At 47.6% G+C, this 16,209-nt stretch overlaps 4 protein-coding genes across 4 annotated transcripts; 2 read left to right on the top strand and 2 right to left on the bottom strand.

The window, feature by feature from the left end:
* The first annotated feature begins 2,162 nt into the window (after positions 1–2,162).
* On the top strand, positions 2,163–4,318 carry FOMMEDRAFT_143056 (uncharacterized protein). The gene is made up of 3 exons (XM_007270990.1): positions 2,163–2,670; positions 2,726–3,077; positions 3,137–4,318. Exons 1-3 carry the CDS (start codon positions 2,169–2,171, stop codon positions 4,209–4,211), a joined length of 1,929 nt encoding a protein of 642 aa, XP_007271052.1. The 5' UTR covers positions 2,163–2,168; the 3' UTR covers positions 4,212–4,318.
* A 454-nt stretch (positions 4,319–4,772) lies between these two features.
* On the bottom strand, positions 4,773–7,824 carry FOMMEDRAFT_170860 (uncharacterized protein; the record flags this gene model as incomplete). The annotated part of the gene is made up of 4 exons (XM_007270989.1): positions 7,360–7,824; positions 6,528–7,284; positions 6,416–6,473; positions 4,773–6,351 (listed from the first exon to the last, which is right to left on the bottom strand). The coding sequence occupies exons 1-4, from the start codon at positions 7,723–7,725 to the stop codon at positions 4,773–4,775; spliced, it is 2,760 nt and encodes a 919-aa protein (XP_007271051.1). The 5' UTR covers positions 7,726–7,824.
* Positions 7,825–8,631: 807 nt separating this feature from the next.
* On the bottom strand, positions 8,632–13,673 carry FOMMEDRAFT_143054 (glycosyltransferase family 2 protein). Its single transcript, XM_007270988.1, has 6 exons — positions 13,164–13,673; positions 12,844–13,113; positions 12,214–12,787; positions 10,712–12,156; positions 9,768–10,656; positions 8,632–9,706 (listed from the first exon to the last, which is right to left on the bottom strand). Exons 1-6 carry the CDS (start codon positions 13,591–13,593, stop codon positions 8,965–8,967), a joined length of 4,350 nt encoding a protein of 1,449 aa, XP_007271050.1. The 5' UTR covers positions 13,594–13,673; the 3' UTR covers positions 8,632–8,964.
* Positions 13,674–14,421: 748 nt separating this feature from the next.
* FOMMEDRAFT_23445 (uncharacterized protein) lies at positions 14,422–15,028 on the top strand. The gene is made up of 2 exons (XM_007270851.1): positions 14,422–14,860; positions 14,957–15,028. Exon 1 carries the CDS (start codon positions 14,618–14,620, stop codon positions 14,774–14,776), a length of 159 nt encoding a protein of 52 aa, XP_007270913.1. The 5' UTR covers positions 14,422–14,617; the 3' UTR covers positions 14,777–14,860; positions 14,957–15,028.
* Positions 15,029–16,209: the final 1,181 nt, after the last annotated feature.

Genomic DNA, 16,209 nt, shown 5'->3' with positions numbered 1-16,209 from the left:
GAACGAACTATGGTTGGAACTTGACCTCTCTGAGTTGAAGTGGAGGTGGTATGATATGTTTACGATTCGGATTTCTTGGCCTGCATTCGTAAGTATTCGACAACATTATTTTGATTACGCTCTGTCTGTTTTTATTCAAGTGTCGTTCTGATTTTTACTTGTTTTTGTCCTTGTGTAGTACCCAACGGATTTCGACATCACATTATATTCACCTGAAGGATTCGCAGCTTATATCCATACTCGATCTCCCTCCTCGGTAGCCGAAGACGTATCAGACAGAAAAGCATCTCTAGAGGATTCGCGTCTACACTTCGCACGCATCCGACTCGTCGACACAGGGATCCGTACGCCCTCAAATCCTTCATCTACTACACCGAAGGTCAATCTAGACAAAGAACGACGAGAACCAGTCCCTTTCACAATCACCCTCGAACCTCTCCTATTCGGAGTCCTTCCCTTAACACTCCTCCCAACGATATATTTCTCAATCCCGATACTCGTCGGTGTTCTGTATGCATTTCCGTATGTGATGCAATATTTGGAGGGTGTTGCAGAAGAGGCAAGGAAGGAGTTGAATGAATTAGAGAGGGAGAAGGAGAGGAAGAAGCGGTGATGAGGTTTTTGATTTTTTGATTTTTTATGTACTTTGTTTTGTTTTATTTTGTAAATGTAAATTTATTTACTTATAATTGAAGAGTGTGAAGAACGGTTATATGCATGTACATTCTGTTGGTGGACAATATCAGCAGACATGCTAAATGTAAGTATCATCATACGAGGTACTTCAAGAAATAAGAAAAGGAATAGAAAGTCACTTGACAAAATATGCCAAGTTTCGAAAAATAAAAATGTTCAAGAAAATGAATGTGCAAATGCATACAAATAACACATAAATACTACCATGGACAAAATGGATTATATATACCCCTCACACTGTCGCACCCGCAACACTCTCAAGCTCAGGCAAATGCACAGCAGCAAGCCAAGCAAGGAACACCTCCACACGAGCACTGTGCAATGCGAGACCCAACGGAACGGATTTCGCACTGTTAGAGTTTTTGTTTGCGATGCGTTTGCATTCTGTGCAGAGATGGAGACGTGTACGGATAGGTGCGAGGAGGAAACAGAGGGACTCGAGCGAGGAGCAGAGGGATGCTAAGATGCTTACAGGTCGTTCTCAACCTTGGTTTCTTGACACATCAGGCATTTCACAATTTCTTGCCTTAAAAAATAACTTACATAATGTTAAATATTATTCATACTTTAATTTACCATTTCTGGTTGATAGAAATTGTAAACAACATTTAAAATTTTCTTTATACAAAAACTATAAATTATTTTTGACATATCTTTATTTGTGAAATCTTGAAATAAATGAGAATAATTATTTAAAACATAATTTCAAGTTTCTTTTAAAACAAAATTATAAAATTTCTTTCAAATTTTGAGACAAAAAAGATTTAGAATTTCATTTATAATATTAAATCTTATGAAATGTTAAAAGAAATTTAAAATTTTACTCAGAGAAGAAATGCCAGAAAAAAATTAAAATTATTTCAAAGTGGGCAATCAGTAGGTGATCAGTGGGCAATCAACAGGCAATCAACAGGCAACTACCAAATAAAGACATTTTCGCTTTATTTGGTAGTTGCCCATTGATCACCTGTTGATTGCCTATTGCTTGCCTGCTGATTGCCTACTGATTACCTACTGATTGCCTACTTTGAAATAATTTTAATTTTTTCTAATATTTCTTCTCTGAGTAAAATTTTAAATTTCTTTTAACATTTCATAAGATTTAATATTATAAATGAAATTCTAAATCTTTTTTTTTCTCAAAAATTTGAAAGAAATTTTATAATTTTGTTTTAAAAGAAACTTGAAATTATGTTTTAAATAATTATTCTCATTTATTTCAAGATTTTACAAATAAAGATATGTCAAAAATAATTTATAGTTTTTGTATAAAGAAAATTTTAAATGTTGTTTACATACACTTTCTATCAACCAAAAATGGTAAATTAAATTATGAATAATATTTAACATTATGTAAGTTATTTTTTAAGGCAAGAAATTGTGAAATGCCTGATGTGTCATGATCACGGTGTGCTATCGTCAGTGAACCGCGGTTCACCCGCTTAAGACTAGACGCTTGGTTCCTTGCCACTATGACCACCCAACACGACAATGGTCCTGTGTCCATCTTTACTCATTACGGTATTGAGGTGAAGGAAGTCCCGAGAGATAACTCAGAGTACACAGGGTCTTTAGCCGCTTTGTATGACAAGACCTGGAAGCAGCGAGACCCACGTGCCGTATTCAAGTTGGTAGACATCCCTCGCGACGAAAAACGGTCAGACCAGACAAGCGAACCCATCCCCGATAAGTCATGCGTACTATCTTGGCAAGTTGCAGGTGAAGTACCCTGCATCCTGCGTTCTCCTTTCCAGTGCCGCAGGATATTTGTTCGTAATGAGTATCGATGTGTCTTGGCAGAGCTCTGGAAACTCTTCGGCAAGGGTTTTGGTCATTTGGCTGGCTTTGTACCGAATGAAAAGATAGCAGACATAGGAGCCTTTCCCCCCACAAATCCTTTCGTTGGTTTAGAGATCAAGTCAGTGGAGGAGCAAATGGTCCCTGGTGTAGTTATTGCTGGTACTCCCGGGATTGGTGAAATAACCTGACTTACGGTTTAGCTACTTAGCACTTATTGACACTTTGCTAGGGAAGTCCCTATTTCTCTTGTACTTGCTAGCACTGCGCCTGCTCGCACAGCAAACGACTATCCTACAGTTCGCGGGCCACGAATTTATAGTGTTTGAGAAGGCCGGAGTATTTGTCTGTTCCGATTTGCACTCGGAACTCCGATTCCTGCCAGAACATACTTGGTTCCTGGTAGACAGCAACAAGGAAAATATAGAACCGCTTCAGTCATTTATCACCTCTTGCCTTTCGTACCCTCGGAGGCTAATCGTATCGGCATCACCTCGAACGGAACGATTTGACTTTAAAAGCAAAATTCCACGACTCGCAGTTACTTGGATGAAAACATTCGAACTTTGGGAAATCATTGCAGCGTAAGCTTAAATTCTCCTTCAGCATGAGGTCGAATCATATGACATTGTGATTCCACTAGGCGAAAAGACCAAATCTTTCAGACTCCGGAGAAGGAATGCGTATATGATGCCTTTTATCACAAATATGGCCCTATTGCGCGTTTAGTGTATACATGTGCTGGCCAACCAAAAATACATAGGAGAAGCATTGTGGAAAACCTCGAGCAAGTTCCTTGGGATGGCCTTTCGCAAACGATTAGGAATTTGGCTTCAGGCTCCTTCGATAGTCCATTTTCTCACAACACAATTATTGCACAGCCTACTGCAAAAGATCGCTCCGATTTCTATGTCGAGTTCGCAACAAAGTCAGTTGCAGAGCTGGTAATGGAGACGTTTCTCAATAGAGAACAAACTAGAGCTCAAGAACTCTATCGATATTTCTTGGCATGTCCCAAGGCCAGAGCAACAGCTGGTCACTTGTTGGAGGCAACTGCTTTGGTGACTTTTCCGAGGGGCGGCGCATGGCAGATGCGGAAAATGGAGAAATTGACGAAGCGCAAAAGCTCAAAGAATCAGATTTATGCTTACAGGTCGACCGCGTCAGTGTACACGTTGGTTATTGGTCAGCGATTCGCGTTGCCAGTGCAGATTTTGGTGGGCAATACCCAGATTCCCCAGGAAGACTTTCATAAAGTACAGCAACAGACGTGCAACCCTGGAGAGGAAGAAACGAGCGAGGAAGAAACGAGCGAGGAAGAAATGAACGAGGAAGAAATGAACGAGGAAGAAACGAGCGAGGAAGAAACGAACGAGGAAGAAACAAGCGAGGAAGAAACGAGCGAGGAAGAAACGAGCGAGGAAGAAACAAGCAAGGCAGAAAGCAAGTCAGCTACGTTTTGCATCCCGAAAGCTTCCAACAATCCAGGTTTTGATGCATGGATTTATTGCCCGGAACAGAAGCTTTTGGTGATTTTCCAGGCTACTACTTTAAGGCAGACTCACAAGATTCAAACTACAGCATTGGAGTGGCTTTGTGTACCCAAGGGCGTAAAAATCGTACTCGTCGTTGTGTCGGATGAGGCAGGTGGAATGCAGGTATCCTTAAGGCCGGAAGATTCTAGTTGGATCAGTGATGCGTATCGTTTAGTAATGTAGGCACCTCCTTATTTGTCTTGACTTTTCGCTGTATAATACCAATTATATGTCTGGATTGGACTGTACTACAAATTATGTGTTCTATTAGTCTCAATTATTCACATTCTTTTTCGGCATTTGATATCTTCAGTGTGACAGCAACATCTTACTAGTGAATATTCAAACATAGTTATATTATTTATAGGATGAAGCTAGACTTTCCTAACTAACACAAAAGTTTTCCTAGATATAAGATAGAATTTAAGGACAATTTTAGGTCTCTAACAATAAATTTTAGTAGACAATTTCAAGCAGAATAGAGTTTACACTGACAAGTAATAGGTACACATATTTATATTACAGCCCTTTATTCTCTTGTATCTAAAGAAAACAAAGGGTGATATATGTATATATGGTTTGTCGGTCGCCAAAATCGGCATAATCATATACGAGGTGCTTCAAGAAACAAGAAAAAGGAAGTCACTTGACGAAGTTTTGCCAAAAGTTCAAGGGGGGAAAAGATGTGTAGGCATATAATAAGACATAAATATTTTCATATACCATGCATGGATCATATACCCCTCACACTGTTGACGCAACGCTCTCGAGCTCAGGCAAATGCACAGCAGCAAGCCAAGCGAGGAACACCTCCACACGAGCACCGTGCAATGCGAGACCCAACGGGACGGATTTCGCGCCGTTAGAGTTTTCGTTTGCGATGCGTTCGCGTTCTGCGCGGAGATGGAGACGTGTACGGATAGGTGCGAGGAGGAAATGGAGGGACTCGAGTGAGGAGCGGAGGGATGCTTGCGGGTCGTTCTCGACCTTGGTTTCCTGAGGCCCTATAGGTTGTGGTGAGGAATCGAAGTCGGCGTCTGAGCTGAGAGATGGACGACGACCTGATGCTGGTGAGGTTTTGGTGCTGCATGACGTCGACGTCGAGGGTCCCGCGGAGGACGAACTCGAAGCGATTCCCGTATCGTCATCTGTAACAACCAAAACAGGCGTTAATGATGCGGTTGGAGGAGGTTCGTCCTGCGAACAAGGGGGAGATGCATCGCGTGTGCGGAATCGGACGAGTGCATTGGGCAGTTTACCATACTTCCATCCACCAGCGAGTCGTTCGAGCGTCTCAACGAACTCCGCCTGCGCCATCGAGCGAGGAGCAAGGAATACTGGATAACCTTCCAATCCCGCAACGATACCAGCCGTGTTTGCAAACGTAGTTAAGAGAGTCTCGTACTCTCCCAACAACAGCAGGCAATTCAGGATATTAAAATGCGACTCGAGCATGAATGGATGATACGTCGTGAATGCGAGTGGGACGTCCGTCAGTGCATCGGCCTCGGGTGATAGAGGTTCGTGCGATCGATTAATCGGACGGAACTTGTCGAGTAGTGCGAACCCGCGCTCAACTTTTTGTAAAGGGTCTGTCGCAGGCTCCATCATGCAGTACATCTCAGCGGAAGGCTCCACCGAATCGAAACGAGAAAGGAACTTCTCGTAGTCCCGTTTGCTTTTCCTCAACAACGCACAAACCTGCTCGCGGACAGTACTGGTACTGGTACCTTCACAGAACGCCGAACGATACGCACGCGCCTTGACACCATCCGATCGTCCAAGTGGACCATCTGGGTTATTAACTTCTATCCCACCATATTTTCCGTGAATATTAGATAACTGTAATTCACCGAAATCGTTAAGCGGGATGCGCGGGATTCCTTCGAGCTTGAAGATCGTTTCCTCGATAAGGTATAATGCATGTGTGAAGTACGTCGCGCCACGAAGGAACAGGGCCTGAAGTTCTATCGGGTCCGGTGCGTCTGGTAAGACAGAAGGATGGATAAGAGGCTGTTCGCCACTGGAACCCTCGATCGCTGATGCTGTACCGTCCGGTGGCGCCTGCCCGTTGACTCTGTTTTTTCGACGCTTTGCTTTCGGGTGATTGGCACTGTTGGATCTTTGTGCTGGATTATGAGCTAGACGTGCCCGACGAACAGCTCGGGATTCTTTTATGGTATGTGTAAAGTCTTTCGCGGCTAGCACGAATTCGTCTCTGAAACAGTGGACTATCCCTCGGGTACGGTAGAACTCCAGTCGTTGCGGGCTGTCCGCCATTAGCTGATCTAATATAGCTGTAGACGTCGATTCTGCGAGTTGTCTACAAAATATTCATACGTTTTAGTTGTTGAACTTCTGTTAAAATGTAGGTACTAGACCATTACCTCGAAGGTATCTTTTCATGAAAGAAATGTACATAACGCGCATTAACGTTCTTCGGGTCTGCAACTCAATTTACTCATGAACCGATTGAGCCGCTAAAACCGTCTCACTCACCGACTTTAAGCACCTTCTCCGCAATATCATCGAATACAGTCCCTCTTTGCATGACCATGACACTCGAAGCGATCTCATCTGTTTTGTATGCTTCTGCCAGCTTTTGGACGGCGAGTGCACGTAAACGGTGTACGCGCGTAGCAGACATAGTAGTATTCCTTCCTCCGTTATTATTTACACCACTTCCACTGAGATCGTTCAAAGAACCTAGTCCAAGAGCTTGTGCGGCCGTCCACGAGCTTCCATTTATCCCATTCACACCACCTCCAGATCCACCACCTGTACCGTTATTTCCACCGCCAAGAGGCTGTAAAGACCCGAGAGCGGCGGCTGAGAGGCCTGAAGAAGCTCTTACGGAGAGTTCGGCCGCTTCGTCAATGAGACGTCGGATATTGATGACTGAACGGAAGACGCCTGGGTCTACGGGAGGTGGTGCGGCTTTGCCTATTAGTGAAGGTGACGGTTGAGGGAGTGCGAGACTTGCTCGTGTTGGTGAAACAGGCCGAGAACAGTGGTTATAGTTGTAACTGTAGGAAGAGGACGTTGAAGATGGGAGAGAGAGAAGTGAGTTACTACTTCGGTCGCATAGACGGGAGAAACCTGTTAAGCGACGTTGTTGTTGTGAAGTGGATGAGGGAGGTGGGACGTCCCAAGAAGAAGGTGAAGTTGGACGAGTATCATTTGAGATTGTCGTAGGATCGAGGTTGAGGGCGAGTAACGACTCGAGCAGCTCAACCGGGAGCTGCAGCCATGGTCCCTGTATTCATGCATTACAACAAAGTTCATATTGTAAGCATCCAACAAAATGCTTTAGAGAAAAAGAGACACGCACATGATACGAACTTATATACTTCCAGTGCTTATTCCTGCTAATACACAGAACGCTCCCATTCGTATTCCCATTCCCAATGTTATTCGCACTGCTGCCATCCGAGCTCGAAGCCTTGCTGCTGCTCTTCGTACCACCACCACCACCACCACTTTTCTTCGTCCGTCTCCTCTTTTTCTTCTTCGCAGCCGAAGAAACACCATTTGCATTCCCAGTCTCAGCAGCAACATAACTGCTGTCTTCAATATTTTCCGACGTCAACCCATTCACGTTGTCCACCCGAAGAAGAGATTGAAAGTGGGCATTGTCGACGTCCGAAGATGAAACAGGCTCGACCATAGTCTTCGTACTCGGCACGTCTTCAGACATCTTATGCGAATATTTATCCTAGTAGCCGACGCAGACCTATGCTTTGTCCAGCCCCTTCATTGAAGGACTGAAAGAATTCGGAAGAAAGGAGACGGTGGCTCTCGTCCGAGAGTTCGGGCAGGCAAAACAGAATTACAGGTAAACCGAGCGTGATAACTCAGAGCATCTCCTAATTTAGAAATCAACTCTACTACAAGTGCGCCTCGGCTAAATTTGCTCACACATAAACAAAGTAAACTCTAACTCAAATCGTTCCTGTACACATGAGAGAAACACTTATTAAAAGTAGAAGACCAAACAAGCACCCGAAATGCAATCTGCAATGAAAGAAGTACAATGAAAGGGGTCTCAGCAGTTTTAATTTGTGTCTATTATTGAGGAAGCTGCTTTGATTCTGCAGGTACGTTTATTGTATATACAATCTACTCATTACTTACACTTTTGCAACTAAGAAAAAGAGTAGATTAGTACAATTAAATGAAAAGGAAAGAGAGTATACCGAGAGTATCATATTTGCGTGAAGGAGGAAGCAGAGTGGAATAGAGGGCAGAAGAGATCCGAGAGAAAACGTCAGCACAGAAACAAACTCTAACTCAAATTGCTCATGAGTATATGACAGAAGCACTTATTCGTTTCGTAAACGACTGAACACTCACCTAAGATACAAACAGCAATGAAAGTTTATACAGAAAGAGCCGCACAGCGTTCTATTTAGTTTAGTAGTCTATATTTAGGAGAGCTGCTTTGATTCTGCATGTATGTTTGTTTTATTGTACGTACAATCTACTCACTACCTACGCTTTCACGATTAAGAAGGGAGGGAGAGAGTAGAGTGGTATCATCAAATGAAAGAGGAGAGAGAGCGCACCGAGAGAGTCATATTACGTGACTGAGGGGGAGGGGGGAGTGGATAGAGGGTTTGTAGAGAGCCGAGAAGAAAACGTCATTACAGCGAGTCCATGCAATTCAAACGCCAAAGAAATAAAAAGGGGGGGTGGGGAGAATGAATAAAGGCGTGTGCACCTTATGTCCGAGAGCGTACTCTGCAATTAAAATAATTAAAATAAAAGAGAAAGAAAGAAAGAAAGCAATAACTAGGACTAGGAAAGCACGAAGGAAAAATGAAAGTATTGAGGAAACGATAGCATGCTATACCTGGAGGGAGTAATGAAAAATCCTTGATGAAATGTCTTGAAAGAAGTGTATCGATGCAATGCAGGAGATAGTCCGAGAGTCTGTTTACTGATAATCACCTTGGGGCCGTGGAGGGGCAGCACCTGGAGGAAGATTGTACAAAGATGAACGCGAGTACCGGTTCGTCTGCGGCTGTTGTGACGACGGCCTCCTTGACTGCGGCCTTGCTACTCGACGAACCCCTTCCGGTCCGGGTACAGGTCCTCTGTCTTCCAAACTGATTCCACGCGCCCTCTGCTGAGCCTGGTACTGCTGTGGCGAAGACTGCTGACGAGCAGCCGAAGCCTGAGTATCATCTGACTCTGAGGTCGTTGTCGTCCCGACCGAGTAATCCTCATCATATCCTGCTGCTTGTTGCGGAGTGGTACGATAAGGGTTCTGCGTCTCGCCCGGATACGCGCTCGACACTGTACCTTGTCGCAGCACGACACCTCCCATGCTTCCACCAGCACCTTGCCCCGCCCGGTTGACGAAGTTTTCAATCGGGTTTGACGGCGGAGGCAAGAACGGCTCTGGCGAACTGTAGGCGCTGTAATCGCCCGGTGGACTAGGTATCAACCGCGCCCGAGAACCAGTATCTCCAAGCATGGGCACCTCTTCGCTGTTTCGAGATCCAGGCGTCGTTGAGAGCCCGGTAGGCCTACTGTTGTTCACCGCCAAGGGTGCCGGAAGCATGACCAGTGGCGAACTATCGAACCTAGGCCGAGGCTGACCACCATAGCTAAAGGAGTCGCCCATATCCGAACTCTGGTGTTGGAACGTCTCCGATGTTGAAATCATAGAAGTCCTAGACATCACAAAGCTTATCAGATCTGACGGCATAGGTGATGATAAACAATAGTACTCACCGCTTCGGAGAATTAGAGCGCATATCAAAGAATGTTGAGTCGCGGGACTGTGTGCCACCGCGCCATCTACGCTCACGCTCGAATTCCGCCCAGCGCTTCATGACAATATGCGACGAATCAAATTCTCCTTCCTTATCACCGTGGCTCCCGCCCTTATCACCAGATATTTGCCGCGTTTGGCCCCAGGAAAAGTCATCGAAGTGCCAATACGCGTATGCTGGTAATACAAAGTTCCATATCGGTAGCGACAGCAGATAGATCAACATCCATCCAACGTACGCGACCTTGCGGGACGTCACCACGATAAGAAGACCAGGGAGACCGAGAATAATCGCCAGCAAGATGAGCGGAATAGTCGTACTCGAACCACCAGGAATAATAGACTCGATAATAAGGAAAAGCGTGAACGAGATGGCAGCCGGAAGAACGAGTGTACCCGCCAGCTCCATGAACACAACAAACTGCATCGAAAAACAGAACGTTCCACAAAGATCCCTAACCAAGAGAAGCTCAAACAAATTGTGTACAGTCGAGTTAATCCAACGTCGACGTTGCGATAGCAAAATACTGAACGTATCCGGTACGATCGTTTTGCAAACCGCCTGCGGACAGAAAATCATCTTCCGCTTCGGGAAGGTCTTGAGCATGAGCGTGGTCAAGAACCGATCCTCTCCAAGAAGTAACAAGTTCTTCTTGTGCAGAGTGTCAACGACGTTCTCCGAGTAATGTTCCACGATATCCGGGTTAGCCAGAATAGGAACCCAATATCCGCCTGCACCTTTCGGAGCCTTCAGACGATACATACTGAAGCAACCGGGTAAACAGGTGACACCACCAAACATTGATTCGAATGCCTTCGTCATGTGGTGGGAGATATAGTACTCGAATACTATTGGCCGACTACAGTCAGCATCAAGTATTGTGATTGTAATCAAGTTACTGACCTTGAATCATCGTGACCCATGTCTCTGCCTTGTTTGCGATCTTAGTCTCACCGCAAAGACCCATAATTTCCTCATCGTGTACCATACACGATACCATGCGCGTCAACGAATCAGGGAACACCTTCGTATCCGCGTCTACACACAAAACCAGCTCATACCTATCCGGGCTAACACCCGTCACACGCCAGATCGAGTTGAAGAACTCGTACTCAAGCGTCGTCATACGCTCGTCAAACATGACCTTCTGCATGAACGCCATCAGCACGATTTGGGAATCACGCTTCCCGCGGTTTCCGGGCTTGGGATCGTTCGCCTCAAGCGGGTTCCCACACTTCGCGACCAATACTATCGGTACCCGCTGTTGCTTCGAACGCTCAACCGTGTTGTCGTCATACGAATAGAAGCCGGCATACACCTTAGCCATGTTATGTTTCTTATGTCCGTCAGCGATGGCGACATACGAATGCGCCTCAACCTCATCTGCAGGGACGACAAGCTCCGTCATCATGGACAACACAATATCCGGGGTCGCCAAATCATTACCGGCTCCCTTCACCATACCGTCGGCAATAACCATGAGCAACTTGTGACTATTCGGGTAGTCGGTCGTAGCCAGCGAGTCTAGCGTTGTCCTCAGACCTGCAACGGACTCGGAATACGCGGTAACCAGACAGATAGTATGCGCCAAAGGGAAGTTGAATGGCATATAGTCAGCCGAGGGCTGCGGCACGACATTGTTGAGTGGGAACGGGCAAGGCGCCTCGTTGAACGAGCCCTTTTGCGATGCACTATCAACAAGGGACGTTGAGCTGCGCGACGAACGGAACGCAGGTGTGTCTGGTGGACTCAGTTTCTTGGCCCCTCCACCACCGTAAGTCGTGCTTCGCTTGTATTGCACGGCATCTGCACCGCGACTCCCGACGAGCTTTGGAACAGTCTCGGAAGGTGTGAAACGCGACGTTGAGGGGAAGAGCGCCGTCTTGCGCTTGCTGTACTTGTCCGTCATGCCGTTCTTCTGGACGTTCGGCCTGTAGCTACTCGGTGCTGGTCGATAGATGTCATCCGTCCAGTTCTCAATTTCCGCGGCTCGACGCATGCGCTGCTCGTACGTCTCGTTACCGAATGCACCTAACCTCCAGGACAAGAACCAGCCGAAGATCACGGCCATCCCGAACTTGATGGCAACGACACCAATGATGAAAATTAGCGATACATATAGCACAATGTCAGAAGCAACGCATCCAATTGTGATCGTGTCGATGAAGCCAACAGTGATGATATCCTGCAAGCATTTCCCGAGCGGTTTCTGGTTGGTCCGAAGGAACATCATTGTAATGTCACGCGCGTTGTACGTGCCATTCGCTGTCTTGAAGTCCTCAAAGATGTCCGGGAAGCTTACTTGAGCCTTATTCAGCCAGTTCAAGAGACTAAAGTCCAGTACGTTGCTGTAAAACGGCAGATCAGAATTACCGACAAGACAGAAAGAACGACGGGTTACTCACCTCTGGTAGACTGCGAGGTTGCGAGACGGGTTCTTGACGTCATCCCAAGTATAATAGACCTGACCCTGCGGAGACATCTTAGCAAGATCACCACGAGCGGTGCTAGAGACGTGACAGGTCGTGTTGGTGTCGTAATTCGTGAGATTGACGCCTGAAGTTCCGAACTGATTGAAGACGTTGCATGGGAAGTACCATTCTAAATCGTCGTTGGCTACGGGGATGGTCGAGTTGCTTGCACGTGTGATGATGTTCCGACAAGAGCCGCCGACGTTTTGGAACATGAATGATATATCTGCACCAGCAACGCCCCAATTGCCCTCAAACAAAGGATTGGAATGTCCATCGAATGAACCGGTAGCAGGGTGGTCGAACTTTGAAAAGTCATAGTCGTAGCCGTGGATGATGACCGAGCTATTGCCAACTGACCCAGAGCGGAAACGATCGGCTGGCGTTCCACATACAGCCTGTGTGAAACCGAAAGTGATGAAACCAACGCCAGCCATGAGGCACATAATTATACTGAGAAGGCCCATCTTCTCGCGCCAAGCTCGCTGTTGTTCGGGTGTGCGGATGCCTAAACAATAGGAGCTCAGGCCGTGAAGAGACCAGAAATAACTGTCAGCCACTCACCAAATACACTGAGCATGAAACCTGGGATACAAATTGTAATGACGACACAATACATCATCCAAGCATCAAGAGGACCGGGAACGTCTGAACAACAGCGTCGCTTCTTTTGCGGCGCATCGGGCTCGCTGTTGATTGTCTGCCGAGACCTGTTTCTGCGAAGTGTTGCACCGCGCTTGAATAAGGCCAGGCCCGACTCTGGGACATCTTGCTCCCGTGCTAGGAGTGACTTCCCGCGCCGGAGAGGGGCTCGCTGAGGATAGTTTCCCGTCGCTGAAAACAAGTGGTCAGCATCGAACGTAGAGATAATAGCATGAACATACAAGAAGGCAAGAGTCCGAGTCTGCCTGCACCTTCGTCCTCCAACTGTGCGGCATGAGTTCGGTAATGCCATAATCGATGACCAGGTTCGATCTTTTCCCTGTCTGGACGAACGAGGCTCTTCTTCCTGGCCACTCGTGAGGGATCGAAGCCACTGCCAGCCCCACTTTCAAGGGCTAAGTCGTCCGGCGTGGGTGGGAGAGCACTGTCGCGGTAAGCCGAAAAGTAGCGTTGTCGCGAGTCGTCGACCTGGCCATGGCGGTCGCCTAGCTCTGTGTTCTGAAAGGAGACATTTCCACGACCAGCAGGGGTCGGATTGAGCGGCGGACGGTTGTGAGGGTCATCGTGGTAGGCAGGTGGGTTGGAGGTCGGGTTGGCGGTGTTGCCGCGAGGCGGCGCAGAGCGAGGGGGGCGTTGGTCGCGGCGGTCCATTGCAGCAACCGCTTGGCGCCACTGGGTGGATGAACGCAGAGCAAAAGCGAGAGAGAAGGAGAGGTGGAGGTGGACGAAAGGAAAGAGTCGTCGAACGAGGGCTGGTGCCCGGTGAGGGAGTGATGTAGGTGTGAGGGGCTGCCCGCCTCACTGGGCTGACCGTTCATCTCCACAAACAGCTCAATGTTCACACGCGCTCAGCTCCATGTGTAAATGGGAAAACTGTGTCCACATATGGCAGGTGTATTTTTATACGTGTTCTTTTTTCTGTCATCGGCTCTGCGTGACATGTCCGTGCACAAGTCCGACATACTCACGACGGCCGCTGCGCAATCACTCCCATCGGCGCCCTCAGAAGCACTCCAAGGAGCGGATGACACACGCCGACTCATCCCCGTCGTCCAGTTTTTTTTTTGTTCGCAACGACGAACACTTCTATGTTCTAGATTGGGTTATTTGTCAAATTGTTCGACGCGAGCACGTGTGAAACGCGAATCAGCAATTCCCGACGCGTCGCTCGTCGAGTCAACCGCCTGCACAGCGTATTCGATGCGCACTACCCACTATCGATACGCGCACTGGCGCATCATTGCCTAATCTAGCTAATCCCGAGCCTTCGCGACTCTCACTGGGCGAGAACGCGTTGACTCGGCACCGATATCCGTGACTCGCCATGGGCGCCTATCTCTCCTAGGCCTCTCCTTCTTTGTCCTCTCTTGCCAAAATGTCGGGCACCTCCCTTTCTCTTTGCCGCGCACGTCCCTTCGCGATCTGATACCGACTCCCGAGCTCCCCGCCCCTCCGCCCCGCCCTCCCGCCTCGCGCCCTGCGCCCTCTACCCATTGCGCTTTATCTCGTTCTTCTTTAAGCGCCAAGCGCCCTATAAGAGAGGCTCACCGCCCTCCGGCGTCCCATCAGCACTTCCGCCTCGCCTCGCTCCCGCCTCTTACGCCCCCCTAGTCTAGTTATCTCTACGCATACCGACTCAATCAATCAGCCATGTCCTCTCGCTCAGCTCGCACCTATGACTGGCAGCGGCTCGCCTCGCCAGCGCCGTCAAGTACTTCAGGTTCCGGATCCGGGCCTGGCTCCCATCACAGCGCTGGAGACCAGTTTCACGGGCTATACCCGAATGCCCCGCACCTTAGGCCCATTGCTCTACCTGAGACAGGTAGTCCAATGATAGGCTTTACGAGCCCGGGATCGTCGTCATCTTCGCGGTCTCGCCATGTGTCCCTTCCCCCTGAAGGAACTGGTCTTGGAATATGTAAGCTCTGCGCGCTTATTTTCTATCCATTCAAGACATCACATGAATAAAACATTTATTCGTTCATTTCTGACTTACTTCTTATTTGTTGTTTAGATGGCTTAACTTCATCCCTGACCTCACCTGAGAGCATACAGTCCAACGGTCATATGGCCGCACCCACCGTCCACCCGCTCCTCCGTGGCAGTGCCAACTCTCTCTCTGCACCGCTCGCATACAACTTACTTGTTGCACCCACCACACACGGTACATACGCACTGCGAAACGCAGACGGCGCCAGAGTCACATCTCACGACCTCTCCCTCCCCGCAACACACCCTCCCTGCTCTGCTCTCCGTGTCTCACTCCTCCTATATCCAGGCGGTGCCTCCCGCGCACCGCGTCGTTTCCCCTGGGACATCACACTTACACCCTCCCGTCGCGCCTCTGCACCTCCTACCGCTCCAGGCCCTTTGGCATTCGGCGACGCGCTCGCATCGCTTCATCTCTCTCTCCTCGTACCTGTCTCTGAGACCGAGTTGAGGCAGTTCTCGCCGAGTGAGGTGCAGAATGCTCGAGCGATATTCGCTGCGAGGAGGACAGCGTATCCGAACTCACCTGTTAATATCGTACGCGCGGACTTTTTGTGCGGATGTACGGAGTTCGCGGGGTTCGTACGAAATGCGGATTACTCGTTCGTCGTTCGTATGGCGCCGTCTTCTTTTACTTGATTCGGGTTTCATATTAAGGAGTCAATCAATTCGCTCTTCTGGTTTTTTGGTTTTCTTTCCCTCTTGCTCTTTTGGATTGATACGACTCTCGCGCTGATACTGACGCTTCCTGATCTGACTGCTTTTGACTGCTATGCTTTTTACACTTGGTTTGACTGACTAAACTCCCCGCTCTATGACCTTTCTCTCTTGGTTTGATCTCCTTCATCATCTCTTCCATCTCTTTAACTTTGGATTCGACTTTTTTATCGAACTTTATCACGCTCTCACATTTCCCTTCTTTCGTCTTCCCCTGCATCCCCATGACAGAAACGACTCACAAACGGTATAAACTTCACAAACGGCATAAACAATTTCGCATATACACATAAACATACAAACATACATACAACATCTATACTCTGTACAACTCATCCAGCATCCCAATCCCCCAACCCGTTTCCCTTTTCCCTTTTCCCCTCCACCATAAACTCGCAAACCCACCATTCATTTGACTATGTATCTCTTTATTCGCGACACATTTGTATCGTTACCATACCACATACTACATATCATTGCACTTGCTCTACCTTGTTTTGTTTTGTGCGTTTCCCGTTGTAGCTCTCAATACCCGGAATTTGTATTTCGTTTTTATCACCA

This window comes from Fomitiporia mediterranea (genome assembly GCF_000271605.1).
Source record: "Fomitiporia mediterranea MF3/22 unplaced genomic scaffold FOMMEscaffold_15, whole genome shotgun sequence".
In the NCBI taxonomy this organism is placed as follows: domain Eukaryota; kingdom Fungi; phylum Basidiomycota; class Agaricomycetes; order Hymenochaetales; family Hymenochaetaceae; genus Fomitiporia; species Fomitiporia mediterranea.
The sequence above is the reverse complement of the archived record's forward strand: the minus strand, read 5'-3'. Positions and strand labels throughout refer to the sequence as shown.